At 36.8% G+C, this 24,733-nt stretch overlaps 1 protein-coding gene across 1 annotated transcript; it reads right to left on the reverse strand.

The window, feature by feature from the left end:
• Nucleotides 1-561: 561 nt before the first annotated feature.
• On the reverse strand, nucleotides 562-24,524 carry PIK3CA (phosphatidylinositol-4,5-bisphosphate 3-kinase catalytic subunit alpha). The gene is made up of 20 exons (XM_009816979.2): nucleotides 24,173-24,524; nucleotides 22,645-22,854; nucleotides 21,719-21,969; nucleotides 19,817-20,062; nucleotides 18,979-19,064; nucleotides 16,954-17,059; nucleotides 15,697-15,849; nucleotides 15,455-15,589; nucleotides 11,514-11,638; nucleotides 11,025-11,106; nucleotides 10,406-10,570; nucleotides 9,736-9,839; nucleotides 8,196-8,367; nucleotides 7,771-7,877; nucleotides 7,098-7,219; nucleotides 6,468-6,546; nucleotides 3,869-4,039; nucleotides 3,228-3,345; nucleotides 2,912-3,063; nucleotides 562-1,736 (listed from the first exon to the last, which is right to left on the reverse strand). Exons 1-20 carry the CDS (start codon nucleotides 24,522-24,524, stop codon nucleotides 1,466-1,468), a joined length of 3,207 nt encoding a protein of 1,068 aa, XP_009815281.2. The 3' UTR covers nucleotides 562-1,465.
• Between the last annotated feature and the right edge of the window lie 209 nt (nucleotides 24,525-24,733).

Raw genomic sequence — 24,733 nt, forward strand, 5'->3', positions numbered from 1 at the left:
CACACATCGTAACTGAGTTAGAGGACAACAACTAGATTTACAAATATATATTACACGCACACACACAAAACAGACAAAGCTATAAAATGTTTGGTAACTCCACATGCTTTGAGCTAGCCAACGTATCTGCTGTATGTTGAACTGCTTATTATTGATCATATTGAAAATCTAAATTACTATTTCTGATGTATCTGTTACTGGATTAAACAACCACTTCCAAAGGAGTAAGAAAGAGGAGAAATGGTGGACCCAAAGATTGAGGGTTTAAATGTACGTTCCTTGAATAGCCAGCATATCACTTCAGTAATGTGAAGAGTGATGCCCAAAAATTTTTGAAAAGACTTAGGCCAAGTTCACCTCTGGCATTAGTGGGTGTATCTCCCACTACTTCAATGGTACTTGTGTCCTCTTTCACCAGGGTTGAATTTGGTCCTAGGAGCATACCTGGTCACCTTCAGTGACGTTAATGGAAACGGGAGTCTTGGACAGATAGAATTGGGCTGCAAAATTAAAAGAGTGAATATCGGACAAATCATGTAAATAAAGAATATATATTAATAATAGTTCCTATTATATAAATAGCCTTTATAAAAAAATAATCTTTCAATAATTTTAATAACTCACCTTTCTTTAGGTTCTGGAAAACATGTATGAAAAAAATCTATTCAGTTCAAGTTAGATTAAAGCAAACCTAAGATGAACACTACAACTCTCTGTTGCACTAAACCCAATTCTGACCATTCAATTTCCAGGTTAGTCAGTTTTTGGGGATGATCGGGAGTTTCTTTGTGAAGGTATGAATTCCACCCCTAGAAATACTGAGCAGAAGAAACACCATACTGAATGGGCCTATTTCCTACTGCTTTCAGAAACTGTGCAGATGACTGACCCAGAAATCAAAGGGTTATCTAAACCCCGTAAGTGTTAATGCCTCCAAGCACATTTAAAAGGCACTGTCCTCTCACTATTGTTTTTAGATCTTTGAGCTTAAAACTCCTTCCCTTCAAGCTATGCTGCATTTAAATATTCACTATCACTTCAATTCTCTTTCCACTCTTCTCAATCCAGCATAGTCTCTACCTGCTGTACCAGATCCAAGGTAATATGTGATGGACTCTATGTTCATGGTAGCACTATTTTCTTTTTCCTTCTAATTTATCCTATCAAATGAAAAAAAGGAAACATTCTTCCAAGTTTACCTTTTTTTGGGCTTAAGGCATAACATGAAGTCATACATCAGACTAAAGCTTAATTTTTGAAGTGTACAATTTTAGTGCTATCTGAAACCCTGTTTTACATTATTTTTCAACAGTTGTCTGAACAGCTCATCTCTCTTCTTGCCATAAATGTTAGTGTTGTTCGTGGTTTGTGCAATTCCTATGCAACCAGTCTTTGCTGCTAACGGGTATTAACAGTGCAGTACCCACAAAGTGGGCTATTAGTTCTTGTTTTCTTTGCTTTCATTTCAGTTCAAAGCATGTTGCTTTATTGTGTGGAAGATCCAGTCCATTTTTGTTGTCCAGCCACCATGGTGAGCATCATTCATTTGCTTCATGAAGTACTCAAGAGCTTCCTGCTCGGTTTTGTCCAATGCAAGGGTCTTTCGAATGTATGCAATATCGTCAAAGGACTGCAGTTCTGGCATTCCTGAGCCAAGCATCATGGAGAAAAGATTTATGAAGAGATTGGCATGCTGCCGAATTGCTAGATAAGCCTTATAACACATCTCCTGAAACCTGGAAGAGAGAGGGAAAAAAGCTCAGTGTATTTCCCTATTAGACACATATCACTACTTCACCTCCAAAACAGTTTTCAGGTAACTGGACACTAAAGAAGTAGACAGTCTTAGTCTAATAACAACAACCACAACATTGCTGAGAAAATATCCTCATCTCCCTGCTTAGGTTCTCTTCATTTCTGTAACAATTAATAGTGGGCAGACTAATACAATAGCCAAACCGAACAGGCTCTCTAGCCTTAAACCTCATGCAAGTGTTCGACACAAGTTTATGGGAGTTCACAGAGCCATTTTAGTCACTGCTACTGACATTTCAGACTTCAAAGCACATTTCCAGATATGCTGTGGCAAACAGCGCTTTCCTAGTTATTATCAGGGTTGCACTTGTCTTCTGTAGTTTTATGAAGGCAGCAGCTGTTGCTCCTTAGAGACTACGGAGAATGCATTGAAGACATTTGCTATATCACAACGTTGAGTGAGAAATGCCCATTTATGCTGAAATCACTAATTCAAGTCAGGTTAAGAAAAAAGTGCCAAAAAGCTTCACTGTAGCATTCAGACAGACACTATAACTTAAAATCTGTCTTCCCTGCCCCCAACATAATGAAATTAAGATTAAAATTGAAACCTCTCAGACTGGATCTCTGGAAAGACAGCTATAAGGAATGACTACAGCCAACATCATTTATTATTAAAGTTCTCCTTTCTTAGCAGGTTCTGCAGAATGTCACAAACTACACAGGCCAGCTAAAGAGCTGATATCACAGCAGCTATAGGAGAGAGAAGTATTGGTGAATGACCAGCAAGGCTCTGATGTGCATTATACCTGACATTTAAGGATTCTCAGTTTTTGCAGTTATGCAATCCCAAGAGGATTTTGTTTTAAGTGTTACATAAATAAATCAGATGTTTAAAAATTTATCTTTATTCACATGTGTGCTGACCCTGCAATGCTAAAGTGAGGCTTCATGAACTAAAGGCCATGTAAGTGCTAAGATCACCTGATTTACAAGTGGCTGGCTGACCTTCAACCAAAGAATTAGGACATACCCTCTGCAAACCAATTAAAACACTACTTTTCAGTTAAAAGGGCTAATTATTAGAGTTCACCAGTAGTAAAGTGCATTTTAGGTACAAAATACTCTGGAAGTTAAATGCTTAAAAAAGGCTCACCTTTCAAACTCCCTTGTTTTGGTACATTCTTGGGCTCCTTTACTAATCACTATTAAAAAGTCTTGTGTTAAGACAAATGGCACACGCTCTCTTTTATAACCAAATTTTTTCTTCTTGTGATCAAGGAAGTGTCCAAAGTCAATGTGAAACAGCTTGGAAAGACAGAAAGGTATTTTAAGATTACTAATTCCTTGTTTAAATGATGTCACGGAAAAATTGATCATTTACTTATAGTTCAGATGGTTTTTTTTAAAAACAAACTCGTATCAAAGTGAGAGATGACATTAGGCTATGTTTTTAGAAAAATATATCTTACTTGTCCATCATCTTTTACCATGATGTTACTATTGTGGCGATCACCAATGCCCAGTATAAAGGTAGCAACACAGTAGCCAGCACAAGAACGTGTAAACAAGTCAATAGCTGCATCATACCTATTGAAAACAAAGAAAGGAGACATGTTTCTACAGGTACTCTAATAATACAAAACTGCAGATTTTATCTTCCCCCCCCCTAAGGAAGAACCAACTTCTACTATCTTCTCTCAGTGAAGCAGAGTTCCTGAACTTTATCACTTTATCAAAGTATGGAAGAAATTCAGCATACTCTGACATCAGAAGTACTTACAGTTAGATCATGGAACAGTAAACTAACTATTAAAGTGACTGTCCCTCTTTTGAAGGCCAGTAGTTTTCATTTTGATGAGCTACTGTTAAAATACAGACATAAGCCATATCTTCACAGTTCTACCTCCAACTTATGTTTTACTGCTGAGAAGTCACATAACCACCCAACTCATTAAAAGAGCTACAGGCAGGAATACTAGGCAAATGAGGGCAGGGGAAAAAACAACAAAACTAGATGGACATAGTTTCCCACTTGATGAACTTCAGTTCTCTTGAGGTTTCCATCAAAAAGAGCACATGAACAAGAAAAGCAAGCAACAGGAAATCTCACATTTCTCCTTTGTTCTTGTCCTTGAGCCACTGATGCAGTGTATGGCTGTTGAACTGCAATGCTCCTTTTAAGCCTCCTTTACATTGAATCTGCATGATCGTATGAGAGCTCCTCACTACCTCAATGAGTCCCACACAGTCACCAATAGACAAACAGCCATAAGGCAACATCCTGAAAGATGAAGGGTTTTTTTTACAGAGTTAAGTTTTAAGACAGCAAGCAACAGGCATGTTTGATAACCCTTATCAGGGAAGTATCATCTCTTTCTTACTTCAGGATATGAAAATCTGTTTTAATGTTTTACAGGTGTATTATCTGGTACATTTTTTCCACAAGACTAATGATATTAGTAACATGCCAGCCACTGTATCCACCAATGTCGTTCTTCAGTTTTATACCAGGACAAAAGGTTAAAGCAAAATTTTATTAACATATTCTTGGAGGCCTTGGGGAATACACTGGAAAAACTCTTAAAAAGGCATTTGGCATGATTCAACACGATCTGTTCAATTATATTAAAAGTTTAGTACTAGAGACAGAATCTAAGCATTCAGAAAACAAATGTTAGGATTTCAAGGGTTACTGTAAACAAATAGCAGGTAATATTTTGTATTTAAAACCAGCACGGGACCTTCAAAACCAGTTTCTGAATAGTACCCGAACATATTACAAAACTGTAACTGGAATCTATAGTCAGCAACATTACAATTTACCCAGATGTTAATGGACTAACTGTAAACAGATGTTTATTCATGGACTCTTTAAAAGAGTACCATAAATCACTTTCTTGTAATCTGCAAGTGAAACTCAAAGAATAATCTCAGTAGCCCATTTTTCTCTTCACAAGTAGAAGAAATTAATTCTGCTGCCTCCCTTTTCTGTCACAGGTCTCCTTTCTCGCCCTCCCCCAAAGTCTGCATTTCTTCTCTTTATGTTCAAAACATTTTATCTGAGAAAACCAAGTCAAAACCAGTCTTTGAACAAAAGACTGAAAGAAACATGGCCATTACCATGTTTAACATCCTCTGTTAAAAGATTTGGGAGAGAGGGTCATGTACCTAAAAGCAGCCCTTTTCACTCCTTTTGGAGTGAAAGTGTCATACCTATAGAGCAAAAAAGCCTTCTAGGAACACTGGAGTATCAAAAGTTTTTTGTGATGCCACGGTAAAAATGCCAGAAAAAAAACCCCACAATCTATCATGGCTTTGTATTAGACCTAAGAATCTATGGAACACCAGTGCAATGCGTAGCCAGTGGCAGAGCTGGCTGCTGGCATTGCTGTGGAGGTGGGCTTCTTCACTCTGGACTAACAGCACTTTATTTGCAGGTACTAAAAGTATATTTATATCTATCTATACTTGCATTTTTAGATAAAAGTCTGATTTGGAGATCAAAGAAAAACAGCAAGACCCATCTATTTTCTTAAGGATTTGGCACAGACTTTGAACTGTTAGACTTTCTGTACCAGAGAGACAGAGTTTAGTGGCCTTAGTGGGATGAGTCGCAATTTCTAGATCCTCAAAAAGATCTTCTTTTTGTCCACCAGTGTAATCTGTAGCTTGCTCAAGATTCAGAGTCCGTCAGCTGCCTCATCTTGCATGCTCATTTCAGTCTTTCAGTATAGCAGATGGACAGCTGGGACTTCTTTGGTTTGGGTTTTTTTTGTTGTTGTTGTTGTTGTTGTTCGGTTTTTTGGGTTTGTTTGTTTTTGTGTGGTTTTTTTTTTTAAAATCAAGCTGTCACTTACACCATACCTACTCAACTTCTCTTCTAAAGCTCCATGCTGCCTCTTTAAGAAGAACAGTGGCAAGAGGTGGGAGAGGATGTACTTTTGCAGACTGTGGCTGGCTACGCTTCAAGACACTGAACTCTGCAAACCATTCTTGGACAAAGCCATAATTCTGTCACTCATTACAGTACTACAGACAAATAGTTGCCCAGACACATGAGAGATGATGTAGATCAATAGGTCCTTTTGTCTAGATGACGAGTAAATGAGAACTGGGGGTGCAAAGAATGTACTTGGTTTGACAGTGCAGAGGCGGCTCTGTTACACTGCCACCTAAAAATCTACCACACAGCAAACGTGTATTTGGAAGCATAACCTGTCTAACATCAGTCTTCCAGACACAGAATAGTTTATACTGAACAGCATTCTGCAGAAGCTACTGTACCCACAGACTTTAGAGGTGGAGAAGCTGCACGCATATCAGACTGGGTAATACCTACTTTGTGTACTGAAATGAAGATACCAACTACGAAGAGTCATCGCTCAACAGGGCTGCAAGTTTGGCAACTTGTTCAAAGCAAATCCTACGGATACCATCAACAGACCAGAGCGTGGCTAGTGTGTGTTAGCTCTTGTAGCCATTCCTGGTATGTAGATCCCTCATACCCACTTGAATTTTTCAAACACCATCTTATCTTTACAGAATCCAATAGTTTAGCTAACTGAAGGTTACTGAATAAAGAAATTAAAAATTGCTCTAACATGTACTAACATGCCTATTTATAGCATTTCATTTATTACCGTTGGGACAACAGAAACAATCTCTGGTAACAAACCAATGCAAAAACCATTAAGAACAGTATTGCTTACCGAAGATCAAGACCCTGATTTTGCCAGATGTTTTCCATAATTCTAATTATCTGAAGTGTCAACATGTCCTGACGCAAGTCTGGAATAGTCAAATACATAGACATTGCAAATTTAATTAACACCAGAACACTTTGTTACCTCTATTTTACTTCCCCCCCAAAAGCATGTCTAAAGGAAATGAGGCTTGCAGTGTAGGTTTTGTTCTCTCAATAGAGAAAAGCAGATTTTAAGTTGAAAATGAATATAAATTTGTGGTGGCGATTTCAAAGCTATTTAAAAATATACACTAAAAAAGCTATTTAAAAATACACACTAAAAACATGACAAAGTAATTACAGATTACTCATCTATAATATCTTGAAGACATTTTCCAGTAAAAAACCAAAGCATTAGATAGTATCATGTTCCACCTCAGACTGAGCATCTCAGAATATATAAAATTTGTACGTGACTGAGACAAATACTTATTTGTGCAAGCTTAATTTTTCTGGGAAAGAAAATTTCTTTGCTCAGATGATTTTTTTTAAAAGTGTTTTTTCCAATTACGTATATGCTTAGAAAAAATACTAAACAGTAAGTTAGGAAAACAAACAGATATGTAGCTTTTGGATTACACTTATTTTTCCTTACCATCTCCATTTTTAAAGATTATCTCATTGTTCTGAAATAACAATTCAGACATAATATCCGGGTTTTCCCAGTTCAACCACAAGGGCCTTTTTGCAGATGACATTATCCTGCACTCCTCAAGCCTATAAAAAGAGACAAGCTTTCTATGAAACAGGCACAATTTCATTCTCATACCATCTTTCTGTACTATTAAGGTCTCCCTGTTCTCTGTTTTCTTCAAACTCTTTGAATTAGTATCAAATTAAAGATGCACGGGTAACAGACAATCAACCATGTTTACTAATTAAAGTTTGAAGCTGAAAGTGCAATGCTAACCTTTTGCTAAGCCTAACAGAAGAGCTGGCTATATTGTAAATTTTCCTTTGGCAGTGTGCGTTCCTTACAAATGGAAAGAGGACTACGAACTGGGTAATACCTACTTCGTGTACATTTCCTTACAAATGGAAAAACTCCTGTCACCTTAAAGGAAAAGCTAACTGTCACGTTGTTCCCCAATTTGTTACACCATTAGATTGAAACTACTTCACTTTTTATGAATCACTCTGCCAGAAATTTTATTCAGTTAACTTTGAAGATACTAACATTTAGTGTGTTAACGTTTAACCTTAACATTGTTAACATTACTAAGCATTTACTTAAATATCTAGACAAATTTCAAAACTGAAGACAATACCGAAGATTTCCCAGTTGATGTGCAGGATTAAGAGGAGAGATAAAACCTTGTAAAGCATCCATAAAATCTGGCCGTCTCATTTGTTCAACAAGAAACTTCATCTGTACCTGATAAATAATCACATTCAGGTTTTGAGAACACTAATTAGATGTAAATGAAAGTATCAGATTTTTAGCTTTGGTTTTAAAGCATTGTTTTGCACAGTTCCAACATAAGCAACTCTGCTTAGCCACATACTACACAAATTGAAACCCTTAACTTTAGTTCTATTGCCTTAAGAGGTAGACAATAGCAATGCACACAGAACTGTGTTTTCTTTGATTAACCAGAAAAGTATTAATGCTAACTTCAGTAGATAGTATGTTATCCTAGAAGCTGTAATATTTTCTAAGCAAACAGCAACAGTTTTGCTATGTGGACAATACCTTCTGGGTCTCATCTTTTTTTTCCTGCTTGAGAATATCTGTGAGGTTAATCAACTTCTCCATAGCCTCCACCTGCCTGCTCAGATGCTTTAGGTACATTCCACACGCTCGACAATAGGACTCCAGAAGTAAACCAAATCTCTGACTTACAGTTTTATTGTGCATTTCAGACCTACACAGAGAGGAAGAACAGTTATAGCTTAAAGACAAGACCACTCAGAGGTGCCAACAAAAAGCTATACCTGTAACATCTTCCTGAGGGCTGCTTATGGATTCTTCTTTTCAGGTAAATAACTTGTATTGACCTCCCACAACTCATCTTGTTTTGACTGGACTGATCAGACTTCAGTACCCTTTACAACTAATTCAGCACAGAGTCTATACGCTTTTTCCCCATTCCTTCTTGCTCCATCTTATCCTTCTCTACCCCTTGCTTTTATTAAAGATCCATGCTTCCCAGAAACTCCATAGTAAACCTCAAGCTTTCGATCAAAGTTCCACATTTCTTTGCTGAGAGCAAAGCTAACCTGTTTCATTTTCTCCTTGTCTCATTTAGCCAATCCCAGGCTGTGGCCCCTCTAGTTCCCTTGTTTTTACCTACTTTCAGTCTTCACACAGTCCTAAAATACATCGTTTCAAACAAGTAAATCAGGCAACTTATTCCATTATCCTTGATGATTACCAAGGGAAGTAGAAAACTGAAAGCACAACAAAGATTCCTTGCTTCTATTTCTGTGTCTGAGCACACTATCTTAGAATGGCATTTTTAGGTGAGACCTAGCTACAAGCCAGTATGCTGTAGGCTGATTTATGCTCAGCCTTCTCACAGAATCACAGAATGATAGGGGTTGGAAGGGACCTCTGGAGATCATCTAGTCCAACTCCCCTGCCAGAGCAGATTCACCTAGAGCAGACTGCACGAGAATGTGTCCAGGCGAGTTTTGAATATCTCCAGAGAAGGAGACTCTACAGCCTCTCTGGGCAGCTTGTTCCAGTGCTCTACCAACACCAGGAACTACAAAAGCCCATGTTATACTTAGTAAGGAAGAACACTGAGATATTTTCGCTATCAAGCTCTATAATGTCTTTAATAAGCATGTATGAACAGTTATTTTTTAAAGCCTTATCTGGTCAAATTGGGTGGCTTTCTTTAGGCCTCAAGTATTTCTAAAATTTTCTGGAAAAGGCTGGTGGGGCATCTGGCATACAAAATAAAGTTCAAACAGCAGAAATCTGTCAAAACTGTAAACAGCTAACAATATGGGAGGCTTCCAACAATCTTAGACTACCCTGCTTTTAGAATAATCATCATTAGATAAAAAGTACAAGACTAAGTATCTATTATTAACTAGCTTTTGAAACTGCAAGGGATGACTTCTATTACCAAACTATGCATTCAACCTCTTAACCAATATAAAAAAAAACTTTAAGTGGTAATATTTTCTTAAAAAATGACATTTAGTATGCCAAGCCTTTAGCATAACTGATTGTTTACAGCTAGTAGGAATCCCACCACCTCTTAGCATGATATTAAGCTTACTTTAAATGCCAAAAGAAGAAGTGTCCTATCCTTTGATTGGTCAGTGCCTTCTTGAGTAAAAATCTCACAAGCTGATTATCTAAATACTGTTCATATTTCAGAACCTAGTTAAGGATAAAGAGAACAAAAAAATACCAGCTGCAGTTATTATTTCTATGAACAATATACAGATTAAAGGTAGTTAAATAAAAAGCAATCTATGTTTTACATTAAATTTTGTAGAATGTTTGATCTTAGTACTAATACTTGCATGTGTTAGGATTTGAACAGTATCTGCTAACAGTGCATTGGCTGCCTCTATTTCAGGAACTTACCATCTGATGCTTCCTTTACTGTTACCAAATATTTTAGCCTCAACTTGCTCAGAATTTTGAGAAGATGCTTCTGCTCATACTTTCCCATATGCTAGGACAGCTGAAATAGCTGCCTGTTCCAGTTGGTAGAACAGTTCTGCATCTCTGCAGAATTTTGGCATTTAATATCAACAAGCAAAAGCACAGCACTACAGAAAATGAACGAAATTTCATCTCCTCCTACTAAATAACCTGCAATACAAACAGATACTTTTGATGACCTCTTTTTCACATTATCTTAGTTTTTGTTGTATTTTAAGCCTCTGTGATCATTAAATATACACAAGACATCAAGTATACCAAAATACGTTATATACCTGTACTAGCTGGATTAAGTACTGAGACAGTTTGTCATCTGTCAAGTACTTCTCTAGACACCGAACTGCAAAAGCTCGCACCATTGGATCTGGATAATTACAGTCCAAAAGCTCCATTGCTTGCTCTGGCTTGATTGGAGGCCAATCTTTTACCAAACAGTACATCTGTGGACAAGACGTTCAAGCACATTACACATTTGCATTTCTTAGGAAGAAGTAATACACAGCCATTAGAAGATACCGTCAGACACAAACTGCTTCTGAGTAAAAGCTGTTTACTCACCAATCCTGTCTCAATAAACAATTTTATATTTGTTGCCAGCTTTGTTATTTTATCCACTATAAACAGAATGAAAACAAAAGCTCACATTTAACTGTGATTGACAAATCAGCGACATAACAAGGATTCAAGTAATGCCACCAAGAGGAAATCCTAAGACTCAAACTGCGCTAAAGAACAAGAACTATGGACCAGACTGATCATAGTGGCAACCTGAATCCTCTAAGTTTACATTCAATATATCATGCACACATGTTTTTAACTTCCAGAAGTTTTCTTTAAAATAGCAGATTTTAAAGCTTCTTCAAAACTGAAATCTTCTTCAGTGCTATATGTTACCTGGGCCACTTCATCTCTAGAATTCCATTTAACAGACAAAAGTAATTTGGGCAGAATTTCTGGAGTATTCACGCAATAGTGTCTGCAAAAGAGAAAAAATTTGTATGTACAAAATGTCATTTTTGCTTCGATAACGATCTACTATGCCCCCTCAGTCTTGCAACTTTTCTTTCTTTGTCAGCAGAATCCAATTGATACCATAAGGTGGTGTCAGGATCCATGCATGAAGGTAAGACTGCAGTAACTGCAGAAGGTTACTGCAGTAACGAAAATGTAAACTAATTCAACAACTTACTTTTCTCCATGGGCTTATGAACCAAAAGACATACAATGCAGAATGCTTTCAAAGCCTTTTTAAAACACTAACCCCAACAATAAGAAAAGGGAGCAAAAGCCAAGACAATCATGACAAATTTGGAGTGAACGGGGTGAAGTTTGACTGTGCCAGCAAGCATTTTTCTCTTTGGTTTGGTTTTTGTTTTTAAATACCTGTGGCTCCAGAGGAAGTCCTTCTCTTGCTCAGTGATTTCAGACAAAGGATCTCGTGTACATATGGCTCGCAGTTGCTCCTTGTCACTTTCTCTTAATTCGTTATCTCTAGCTATTCTGTTACTCTGCAGAGAGAAAGTGGTCCATTAACACTTCACACATTTCCTTCTGTTGTCATACAACATACATGAAGTGAAGTATTTCATACAATGTCCAAGAAGTGAAGTATTTTAACAGCATAGCAACACTTATAGCCTATGTCATGCAATACTATCTTGTTTCCTTTTGTTATAACTAAGGACTTACAATTTAAAAATAGAGAGAGATGAAAGACTAGGCCTTTAATTTCTACTATTGCTTTTAGTCACTACCAGGACAAGAAGAGGTATATTTCAGCTAAATCAACTGTGTGGAGAAATAGCAGCAGTTGACATCTGATGAACAACATAATGCAGCAGAAAACAAAACCGGTCATTTCTGTGTCCAGTTTTGAGATTGCTGAGAGCTGCTGAAGGGAGTGTAAAAGAATCAGAACTGAAAAAGCAGAATATGGGGGATGAAGCTAGGTAAATAAAAGGTAGAACACTGTAGGAAAGCCTGAGCAACAGGAAGACTGGAAAACATTAACCAGAATTAATATAAGATATTCCCCAAAGAGCACAGAAAACAGAATGCATGCTGAAATTAACTTTGTCTAAGACTTCATTTATTAGAAGCAGCCTAGACCAACGGCAGAGGTATTGAAATTACTACTACTTGATTTTTTTGTGAAAAATCAAGTAAATTTCTCCTATACTTTCCATTTCTTAGTTCTTTTAATGTTTTTCACAAAGCAACATATGAGATGATGCAGTTTCTGAGGTTTCAACTACAGAATCAATTGCACTGCAAAAAGAGAAATCTTAAGCAGCTTATATTATTGCCTTTAGTATAAAATACAACTGTAATAAACAAGTTTGACACTTAAGATGAAGCTATCCCCAAAATTCTAGGAGTTGAACAGTGTTTTTATAGTGAACTCACATTTTCACACCTGTATGATACCTACTACTACAAAAGAAGAAGAGCAACTCTTTTCCAAGGTCAAAATGTTTAAACTGTAGAAACACAGTATTTGATCTCTTGTTCTGCTCTTTCCCTAAGCAATTTCTACTGAGCACATTAAACATGATGGTAAGCAAGAATGAACTAAGTTTTGTCCACCAGTTTTGTTGATGGAAATTTTCAACTGGTTGAACTAGTACTTCAAAACAGAAATACCCACGTGTCTTTTACAGAAAGGCTTTCCAATGCATCTACCTTGGGGGGAAAAAAAAAGCTGAAAACAATCTGAAATTTCCAGGTAGGAGATCAAGGCACCCTTTACAAGGTGAAGTGGTGTTATTTCTAAGAATATGCACAAATACAGAAACAGTTGTCAGATTACGCCACGATATCTACTTCAGACTGAAAGTTCTCTACTTTACATTTATCTTCAATTACATAAATTATGTGTTCTCATGATGGGTTCACTACTATTATATGGGACAAGAATACTCGGGCCTTCAAGCTTACATCTACCAATGTTAAGGTATGAATCAATCAACTCAAAAGACTTTTGGTACCTTGCCCTGTTAGTAGTGTTGTGATGTGATATCTTAGTGCACCAACATGGATTTTAATACTATTCTGAAGCACATGGACTGGACTTAGAAGTGGAGGGAAATTACTCAGGACTACTCTGTGTGGCACAGGAAAATTTCTAGAACACATTCTTGAGTATTACAGTAACAGATACAGGGCAATTAGCAAAGCCAGAGTCATTCTGTAAGGAAGTTAATGGATAAATGACTTTATAATCACCCTACTTCTGACATAAAAATCAAATAGTTGATATTGAGCAAGTGATTAACTGTACATATTCGTCTTGATTCTGAAAGAGTCATCCTAAATAGTAAGTGAAAGTCAAAAAAGTATAAAATGTACCTGCATAGTGGGTCAGAAAGATCATAGTTTAGGTCAAGCCCAGAAGGAAAATGCATTTATCCTGTTGCGGTCAACATCAAAAACTTGAATTTCTATGAATTGTGGGACAGTAAATTAGATTTAATATTTGAAAATGCTTTCATTTTTGAGATATTAATGGACCTACAAATGATCTCTTATAAGTATGTATTAATTGATTTTAAATGCAGTGTAATGCATTTCAAGGTTAAACAAAAAAGTTATGCTCTTTGTATTATAATAAAAACATTTTATACAGAAATCATACCTCAGTGACTGCTTTGCTGATTTTGACCATTTCAGACAAGCATTTTTTACCTCTTTCAGATATGGCTAATGCTACACAGTAATCTAGTATCCGATTTTTGAATGAGTAACAACTCATTGCCTTTTAACTCCCTAAACATAGTTATTATTACAAACAGCTATAAATACGCACAGTACCTAAAAATAGGAAGTTTGGCTTCAGACCTGAAGACACCACACATTGAAAAATAAAGGGGACAAATACAATACCAAGAGATCACTAGTGATGTTCAAACTTACCAAGCATTTAATGAAATAATTTCAGAAAGGATAAGTAATAAGAGGATTTTGGCAGACAACAAGGAGGGTTGAAAGAAAAGCGGCATGAATAATGGGAAAGAGAGACCAAAGCAGTGACATACAGTTTGTTTCCCTGTCAACTTAGTCATTGATGCAAACAGGCTTTCTCCGTATTTAACCACTATGACCACCTTCTCCAGTACTGTAAGGATTATCACAAGAAAGAAAAGGCAATAATTCGAGACTGTTTTCTACCTCAGCACGTTTTCCTTAATTGTAAAGTGTAAGTTGATCATTACTTTGTCAGTGAAGTGAGAGCTTATTCTCCTCACCATTTTCTATTTTTGCGTACAGGTGGAACAAAACAATGAATTGAGCGTATATAAGCCCAGGTAATAGGCTGTGTTTAGCAAAGGAATGGTATTTACCAGAAGGCAGCTGTCCTTAAACTCCTATTAAGAGCCTGGCAGCACTGCTCAGTCATAATATATACCATAAGCAGATACACCACTATGATGGACTTCCTGTAGAGTATCAGGAGAAATCAAATGCCTACAACCCTTTGTTCAAGACACATTGAGATGGGACTGTTATAAATATCAGCAGAATTCCCAAACTGGAAGCTTACTGCCACCTACGCACTTTTTGGCACAGCGAAACTTTCCACCCAGAGACTCTTCTTCACACAGACCACAAAGCTCTCTTGGGGAAACTCTCAAGTCTTTGAACCAGCCTCCAGGAGAAAATGTGAAACATACCAACTAATTTCACAGCCCTGTCTTTAAATACATAACATTTTTAGCTTTACTGCTTTTCTTTTCTCCTTTTAATCATACAAAAAGTGCTTTTAAGAAAGCTCCAAACCTCACCAAAAAGCCAATTGTCAACGCACAGATTTTCTTCATGGAGGAGGGGAGATAAAGGACTACACTCACGTGTATGCCAATCGATTCCCTCAGAATTCCCTGTACTTATAGTCTAGCCCATTAAATAGCCAGTAAAGATTTATAAGCACCTTTAGGTTACAACAGAAAGCCTACCTGTAGACATGAAATTGCAACAAAAAACAGTATCACTGAAGGAGAATTACAACTTTTGAGAAGTTAAACTAGAGTAGTTTAGATGTCTGAATTAGCGATATAAAAATGTCAAAAAGGCCCTAAGAGTTTGCACAGTAAGACAGTTTCTCTTTAAAGTGTTTTGGTTGGTCAGTGAAGCATTGCGTCAGTTTACTGGTAATATGAAGAAAGGAGAATATATTACTTACTCTGCTAAACACAAACCAAAAAATTTCTTGCTTTTACAACAGATCAGGATATATGAAATAAGTTTTCTTTATCACTAATATATGAGTAAAATAAATAATACTTTCATATTTTAGTAGCTGATCGTGGAAGGGGAGTTTGCCTTACCAGCCCCGCATAGCTGTAGTTAAACCCCAGTTCACGTGATATAGTCCAATTGGCATGTTCTTCGATCACCGTCATATCTGGAAACTTTACAGGATTGCTAAACCAATCAAATTCCAGCTCTAGACATGGAGTTTCCTATGTAAAGGGAATTTAAATTACTTTTTCCATTGAATGATACTGATCATAAAACAGCATATTTTTAAAACCTACTCCTGAAGGGAAACTGGCATGCAAATACTTACCTTGTTTGGATTTGATCCAGTAACACCTATAGGATTCAACAAATCCTCCAGCCCATGAGGTACTGCCCAAAGATTCAAAGCCATTTTCCCAGATACAAGAGTGTCTGTGTAATCAAACATATTTATATTTCCCCAAGCCAGTGGACAGTGCTCCTTAAAGAGATTAAAAGATGATTTTTTCAGTGTCATCTATTAATCAGTGCAGAGTGAGTCAAGAGAAACAACATTTTCACCCCAGAGCAAGTTGTTACGTTCCCAGATTAGCAGAAAGCAGGTTGTGGAAGCCGTACTGTATTTCTCTATGAATGACTGTCATGGCAGTCATTCTGCAGAATGCTATCAAAACACTTGCAAACACATGCTAACATTTTCCCCACATCAAAACAACTCGAGATGATAGAGAGATTTTTGACATATGGAGACTTTTTACCAAGGCCTGTAGTGACAGAACAAGGGGCAACAGTTTTAAACTGAAAGACAATAGGTTTAGATTGGACATAAGAAAGAATTTTTTTTTAATGGTAAGGGTGGTCAGACACTGGAACAGGTTGCCCAGAGAAGTTGTGGATGCCTCATCTTTGGAAATGTTCAAGGTCAGGCTGGGTGGGTCTTTTGAGCAACCTGATCTAGTGAAAGATGTCCTTGCCCATGGCAGGGAGGCTGGACTAGATGAACTTTAAAAAGTCCCTTCCAACCCAAACCATTCTATGATTCTGTAAGATTTGTAACCTGGTTGTAGACAAAAAAAAAAACTATATAGTACCTGCGACACACACTCAAACTGAGAGTGTAATGCTATAATTAGATGCCATACGTAGATTCTTAAAAATTACTATTTAGGATCTTGCATCAAATGCTGAAGCAATACATATTTTCTTTACTTGAAAAATCAACTCTAAATTCAAGCATAAATACTGCCTTTTTTAATAAATAGATAAGTAACATTGGGTTTAGAAACTTGAGTTTAAAGGCACTTGCACCTCAAAACACTAACACTGATCTTTGTGTCTGGCAATACAGTATAGACACTATTTACAGTGTTGAATGGATACGCTATTTTCAGTGTTGTTTAACTTCTGACCACAAAAAAGTGGTAGTCTGAATAAGATACAGGAAAAGAAACCCCCCTATTTTAATCACATTCAAATCAAACATTGCACTGTGACTCATTGCCAGGACAGCATTTACAAGTATCTTCCCAAACTTCACTTAAGTAGCTTTTGTTTGTTAGTGTATTAAAGCCATGAAGTATTTTACCTCTTTAGCACCCTTCCGGCCTTTAACAGAACAGATAGAAAGGCAGAGCCGAGCAGCACGTGGAAGATCAGGAATGTACATGTCATACAATAGCCATTCATTCCATCTGTAAGATTTAAAAAGCAGAATAAAGCTAGGTTAAAGGAGAGCATGGAGACAACTGCATTCAATCAACAGTTATACTAAAAAGCATTTGTTACATTCCTACCTAAACTGTACGTGTGCATAAAGAGTACACTTTCTCACCGAGGAAGGGTCCTCCTACATACATTGGACCACATCTGCTCCTTTTGGGAATGGAAGCTTCTCTAATTAGCCTTCTAGGACCAACACTGTTTAAAAAGTCATGCTAGGTTCAATTCCTGCAAACTTAGTAATAGGTTCATTCGCTTTCACTCTTAAAAACCTACTGACTGCAACTGTCAGCATAGGTATAACCTAAAGATAATGGATTTGCATAGGTGCTACACTAATGTAAAGTTTAGCTTGTGAAATATTTTTCCCTTCAGGAAAAGAATCAAGTGGGAAAAAAATGTGGCATAGCTTTCAGAACTCAAATTTGAACTGATGGAAAATAAAAAGGTAACTGCAAGTTGGGAATATAACACAGAAATGTAACACAGAAATCCAAAGCAATATTCCTAACTCAGATATTCTTCTACTTACTTCTATTTATCATTCTATTTTTCTATTTTCTAGTAATAAGAGCACAGATTGGTTCTACAGGAATATACATTTTGTTTTCAGGAACTTCTTTAAGTAGACTTTATCTCTCAGTTGATAGAACTGTGCTTTTCAAGAGGAACTTCTGAATACAGTTTCTTTTCCTAAGCAGATTGCCATGCTGAATTTTCTCAGTTGGAAAAGACAGCAGCTTCCAAGGACAGCATTAATTTTTCAATGTGTCTATAGCTACTAAAAGCAGTTTTACAAAGAAATAACTGTCCTAGCCCTTCTATAAGAATGAATTAAAGTTTGTCTGCTGATTTCTTCACTTTTCTTACATGTTTATGTCATGTAATACCGATCTGTGTGATTATATCCATGCTTTCAAGCCATACTCTTCACCACCTTTCCAAGAAGATCATCTCTCTAACACAGTTAAACTATCAGTTCAAGTATAGCTATATTTGGGGCAACTCAGAGGGAGAGGCTATTTTTCAACAACTATGTGTATTATTAGGCCCTCTAATTATAAAACCTTATCATAGTCATAGAAAACATACAGACAAAAATAAAAGTTTCAAAATGTATTAATAAGACATGAAGTCAGACAGAAAATGCAAGTCAGGAGTTACTTCGGAACACATACTTTGCATCTAATCCTAGCAGATGCTGAAATTGCACACCTCCTCATTAGTCAAAGTTACAGGACCATCTCTAGATACTCGTTCTCAATACATTTATATATGCTCATATAAAACTTTTTTGCACTTTTAAGTTCATGTGATTTATTTTTCCAGATAATATTAATGGTAGGTCAAATCTCCTGAAAATAATCAGCCCAGATCTGGCAGTCACTTCCATGTAAGCAAATGATACCCATCTATCCACACAGTGGTTCTGCTTTAGAACACACTATGCAACCTTATCGAAACACATTTACAGGTTACATTACATCACATTGCCTCATGCTGAAAGTGAAATCTGAACCTGCAAGTGGAATACCTGTTATTGATCCACAGCTGAAAACAGAGCTCAGTTGCCCAGAGCTATGCTGATTTCACAGTATTAATGAGTAATTATAATCAGAGGCAACTGTAAACGCACATGTAAACCAGATCTGCTCAGTAAAGAAACTATACTATTATATGCAAGACAACATACCTGCATTTGAATTAAATTCATTCTATATATATAATACAGGGATATGTAAAAAAATTTTTACAAAACTTAAGGCAAGGAATTCCCAGCAAGGAGCTCTACCTGAATAATGTCTTAAGTCAAGCCTTTACTCCTTCAGTGCTACTATTTACAATGCCCTGGAAGTCAGGTTCTCTATAGTCGTTCAAGTATTTAGCTTACCTGGGATTAGAACAAGGTACCCTTTGAGTATTCACATTGTCACACAAAGGTTCCCCTCCATGGTAGATACCTGTTCTAACATAGATCTGAAAACAATGCCAATATTAGTACTGTCTTTAAAATGTTGCTATAAACAATTTTCACTACTATCAATATATACACTACAATTACAACATATTACCCTTTCATTTTCATCAAGTAAAAAACAAAAACAAAACCAAAAACTCCCAACCCAAATTCATTCATGCTCTAAGGTGTAAAGCACAGTATATAAGCATACCCTTCTAGAAAAAAATGTTTTGGTTTTTTCCTCATTAATTGCAAAACTAGTTCTTAAAAAAATATAGTAATAAACTTGAAATGAACACCAAAACAGCCCTGCAATTTATTCTCAGTTCTTCCTAGGCCACAGTATATTGAAAGAAAAGACCGAACAAACTCTGAGAAAGTTAGAGAGCCAGGCTTGTAGTATGACTTCAATGGGATTGAACCTCACCTACCTTTTCTCCTTGATCTCTCCATACCTCCCTTTTCAAAAACAAAGATAACAGCACACTATCCAGCATCCCCTCATCAAAACTATTCCTGATTACTGTAATACATTCTTAAACATAATTATTTAGAATATAGGTAACAAAAAACTGAGTCCTGCTCCTATCAGGCAGAATATTTAGCTAAATACCACAACTCATGCTTTTGAAGTAGTACACAAGAGTTTTCAGATGCTAAAACATGGCTGTATTTTTAGAATTGAGTACTTGAATTTAAATAACAAAGTGATCTAACTTTCTAACATATTAAATAAACCACATATGATGCCATATAGCATTTGCCTTACCTTGTCTATGTCTCTAATGTTCACATTTACATAGGTTGCACAGAGGATTCTTATTCTGAGAGCACTATTTATAGTCCAGAGCGATTTGGCTGTAGCTTCTCCATTCATGTAGGGTGTAGCTGTAGAGATACGCCTGGAATAAGATGGCATTGTAAAGGTGTCCAGTGGCAGCTGGGTGTATAAGCTTTCCTTAGCCATCAGCATCAGATTGGGCATGCGACCCAGCATTATACAGCTTCTTATATACTGCAAAAAAAAAACAAAAAACCAAAATTCAGTATGTTTTCAAAGTGTACACTCTTGGTAATCTACACCTGAAAGCATTCAAGAAAATATAAAAGCAAAAGCGTCTTTAAAGAGCTTATCACTGTCCTTACATGTACACCCTTTACAGTGTTTATAGTTGTAACTTCCAACAGTCTAAATACGCTGTTGGGTAGGATTGCACAGCAGCGCTTCATACAGCTTTTGAGATATGAATATCATCTACAGCAGTGGAAGGTTGAACAGGAGATAGAGAACAGAGCTGACAAAAATGACAAGTCAGGTTTCTTGCAGTGCTCCTTAGCTCCAGCGCAGTGCAGCACAAAAAGCAGACTGCTTCCAGATTAGAGCTGTTCCTGGAAGAAGTTGAGCTGTTTTTGCACAGCATGTTGCTGTACTAGTCTGCTGTGCAGACCTAGCACAGGTGACTGATACTCCTAGTCACAGGCAGAGAGCACAAGACAAATGGGAGATGCCCTCATCTTTGGTTCAGTTGTGCTTATTACCTTACGCTCAGCACTGATCCTGATAGACTGTAGCTGTAAGCCTGTATGGTGTCCATTCCGGACTGAGTGCTGAGAGCATTTAATCTGGCAACATTACCACAAAATACAATGCATTAAGACAGGTCCAGCCCTGGAGTGTAATTAGCAAGCTCTTTTGCGGCACAGTAAAGGCATACCAGACACTTCTGAAGAAACCACGCTAGATCAAATAGGTCTAGTGTTTGATCTCAAGATGACTGTGCAAAATTATTCATGTATGCCTGCACTTGTTCCCCAGCTCCCATAGAAGAGAGCTGCTTTTCCCATTATTCAGGATCCCCCACCCCCCTTCCTCCCCCACTGCTCTGCAGAGCAGATTGTCAACCATTTTGGACGAAGGAATGGAAGCTGTTTATTACAACAATACATTCCTCAAAGAGGAAGCAGCAGTAGTCTGTCAGGAAATCTACAGGGTAACATTGTTGTCTGCTCCAGAGAGGGCTGCTCAGATGCTCTTCTGTCAGCAGTTCTGTCTCACACTCACAGCACTAACAAAACCTAGGCAATGAAGGACAGCCAGCCACAAGGAAGATTTAACAATGATTTAGGCAGTGCTGGAAGTTTATCACTCCTTTAATAAGATCAAAAAAATTTAAAGATGTAACTGGAAAACAAATAGTTTGTTTACATTTTTTCCACCCCTAAAGGGGGAAGGAACAAGATTCATAGTAGCAATGGTTGCCCTTTGATTTAACATCTGATTGAATTTCCTTTTCTGTTACATCAACCCCATTCAAACATAACTCATCTCTTGCCATCAGCAATCTAGGGTATTTCTGAAAGTACCTATTACTGATTTATCACTAATGTTAGAGGTAAACTACTTCATTCAAAGATGATAAATTACACTAGTGATGTAAATCCTAGTTTAAATTAGCTTTTTTCCCCTCCTTTTTTGAAGCACATACAGCAACGAATATGCACACGACACACGTGCATTAGCCAATGAGTTTAAAGATGCATATACTTTTACTTCTTATGTTTTGGATTAATTTAATGAAAAAGCAAGGCAGTCATAAAATTGATCAGCTTTCTCCCTCACAAATTTGCATTACTTTAGCGCACTTCAAAATAAATCCATTACATTACTCACCTTATACTGGCTCAGAGGATATTTTTCTAACAAGTATTCATCACAGCCACACACTTTTAAAATATATTTGCCCTGGTACTCCAAGACGCAAAGTTTCAGTTGTTCAGATGACAGCAACATACTTCGTGTTTTCTTCCTAATTGCTTCAGCAATAACTTGCTCAGGCACACAGTCATGATTGATCTTTAAGGTGTATTTCTGCTTATCATTGTTTGGTGAGACTATTACCCATATCACCACTATAATTTGCCCTAGAATAAATGTAAAATAATGTTAGACTTACTGTTTTCAATAAAGTTCCAAAACAAAAAAACCAACCCAAAAAATCCAGGACAAACAACTCCCACCCTGAGAATTGCTTGCAGTACTATTGAAAGATGATGTCTAGGGCAAGATTCATAGCCCAAAACAACAGAGGTTTTATAACTTCTCCAAGGAGGTATGTACGCTCAGTTTATTTTTGACTCTAGTGTGAATTCAAGCTTTTACTCCTTGAGGTTAAGAATATTTTAATGAATGGAATACTGCTGACTATTCAGCCTTCAAGAAAACAGCAGTAACTGTTTCATATTTGAGGACTACAAGATAACTCAGTGATTCAGCACCATTTAATACCAGGTTTCTGAATGGCCGAGAAAAGAATGCAAAGGCAACAAGCTGTTTCTGCCCACTAAAAAAAGTCACCTCTATTTACCAAGTTTTATTTCAAGATTCAGTTATTTGAATAGCAAAAACTAATTTTAAATGTTGTTGCTTTCTTTTGAATCTACACTCTATTAAGAAAGTTATTCTGGATAACTTAAGGTGTAAGATATTGCTAGAGTGCACTAAATACAGTACATAACACAGCAATTTACCTAAGTCACCAGCTTGATTTCAATCACTGGAAAAAAACATTCTGTTTCTACTGTAAATATTTATCTTACCTTTATCTAGTTTATTGTATATGTGTTTGGGTAATTCAGATGAAGACTCCACATTTGGAGGACAGACATATAATGCTCTACTATGTGGTGCGTTGGCATCTCGAAGATCCACTGCTTCTTTACAAACATTAAGAATATTTCTTCTGAAATCTTGTACTTCTGGATCCTTAACCATGTCAAATTCACAGACAGGCATGCCAATAGCAAAACCTACAGTGTTGAAGAAGCATGAGGAAACAATTGTAACTGATAGTTAAAGCTAAAGAGTCCTTCTATCAGTAACGGAAAAAGCATGCTTTAAGCAAAACACAACCTAAAATATTTGTGTTAACCACTGGCTTCTACTTGTATACGTAATTGTTTTATTTCATTCAAGAACAACGCAGTTCTAAAGTTAAGTGCACTCAGCAGTCACAAAAAAGGTTAGGAAACAGGTGTACATTCACTGAAGATCCTGGAAGCCTTAAATCACCACTCTCACAGTAAGGCTCCTCCTGGAAGAAAAGGACAAGTAATAAACTTCCTTTGAAGTCAGCACCAAGTTTCTAAGCAGACCAGAGGAGCTGCGATGTTCAATTTTTTTCTAAAACCCTGGCAGGATTATTGGTAGCTATCAGGACCATAATCAACTTTGCTTTCAACTGAATGACAGCTATTCATTTTTTTTTGATGAACTACACTATATCGAAATGTGACAAGCACTCAAAGAGATATTGAACATAGCTCTTTGGCATAGACTCATGCAATAAGAGTCTATTTCTCTCAGGTCCTATCTCAGATGTAATACTATTTACTTTAATGAGATTACTTGCATAAATAATTACTTATGCATGAACGTTCAAATGTAAACTTTCAATTGTCCTGTTGCATGGTTAGCTAACCACTGTTCTCCCTAAGTCCTGAACAGGTTAAGCTTTATAAAATAGAAGTAGTTTACTTATGATGCATTCATAACAATTAAATAATTTAACAATTAGGAGCACGCAAGAACAAGTATTTCCAGTTGACAAGTCTCTACCACTGCAATGTACATCTGTTAGCAACTAAATGGGAGTGGGTATGTTTGTACTGCCTGAATTTAGATACTTAACGTAGATGCTGAAACATATGCTACTTTCCCTGTGCTTTCTCAATGGATAATGGAAAATAAGCTACTCCAGAGATGATTCAAAACATCACAATTTGTCTGCCCTCTGCCCCTCCAACTTTCCAACTTCAGATGTTTTTGTTTCTGTCCCCTCCCCATGCTCTTTTTGTCAGAAGCGGAGGGGGGGAACCCACCTGATTTCTGAAGTTTTACTTTCTAAGCAACATAGAGCAGTATTAAAATGTGTGCTATTGCAAATGTGCTTTAAGATTTGTAGTTAAATCAGCATCTTTGGACATTTGATGCAACAACTGACAGTTACAAAATATAAACTTTGACAGGCACAGATGACAAACAACCCATTTCAATTCTTTGTTTTGTATTTTGAAGAGGAGAAGCCAGTTAAACAGATTAGCTATGTTTAAATAAAGATAATCTCACCTATTTCTCTATTAAGAATCTTTTCTTCTCTGTTACCTACTGGTTCAATGACTTTTAGAAAAGGCTGAAATAGTCGCAGGTCACAAAGTCTCCGTGTTTCATCAAAAAATTCTTCTCTTTCTGCTTCTTGTGTAACACTTACAAAAATGTAAGAAGATTCATCTTGAAGGAGCTGATAGAGAGGGTATTTTCTTGCTTCTTTAAAGAGTTCATGTTTAATAGTTAGTAAGGTGGCCTCACGGAGGCATTCTAGAGTCACTATCATTCCATTTGGGAGAAGACATTCCACAAGGATCCTTGGTGGCATCAAGTGGATGCCCCATAGTTCGCCAGATGATGGTCGTGGAGGCATTTTTAAGTCTTTAGATAACTTTGTACTGGAAGTTTTTCAAGCAGTGATTCGTACAAGTAAACCTAAGTAAAAATCAGAAATTTAAACTTTAAAATACAAACATCACAAGGAATGTCAGATAAATTGTTCAAACACCGCTTATAATTGTAGATGAATATTCATGGCTGTATTTTACATTCATAAAAAAGACTTGATAAAACTGATGTCTA

This window comes from Gavia stellata, chromosome 11, assembly GCF_030936135.1.
Source record: "Gavia stellata isolate bGavSte3 chromosome 11, bGavSte3.hap2, whole genome shotgun sequence".
NCBI lineage: Eukaryota > Metazoa > Chordata > Aves > Gaviiformes > Gaviidae > Gavia > Gavia stellata.

Excerpts from the sequence above, each read along its gene's own strand:
- PIK3CA (XM_009816979.2), bottom strand. The coding sequence starts at position 24,524 with ATGCCTCCACGACCATCATCTGGCGAACTATGGGGCATCCACTTGATG. Across the intron at positions 15,850-16,953 it reads GCCGGAAGGGTGCTAAAGAG|GAGCACTGTCCACTGGCTTG; the intron begins GTAAAATACTTC and ends AATCTCTTTAAG. Across the intron at positions 6,547-7,097 it reads AATCTTTAAAAATGGAGATG|ACTTGCGTCAGGACATGTTG; the intron begins GTAAGGAAAAAT and ends TGACTATTCCAG.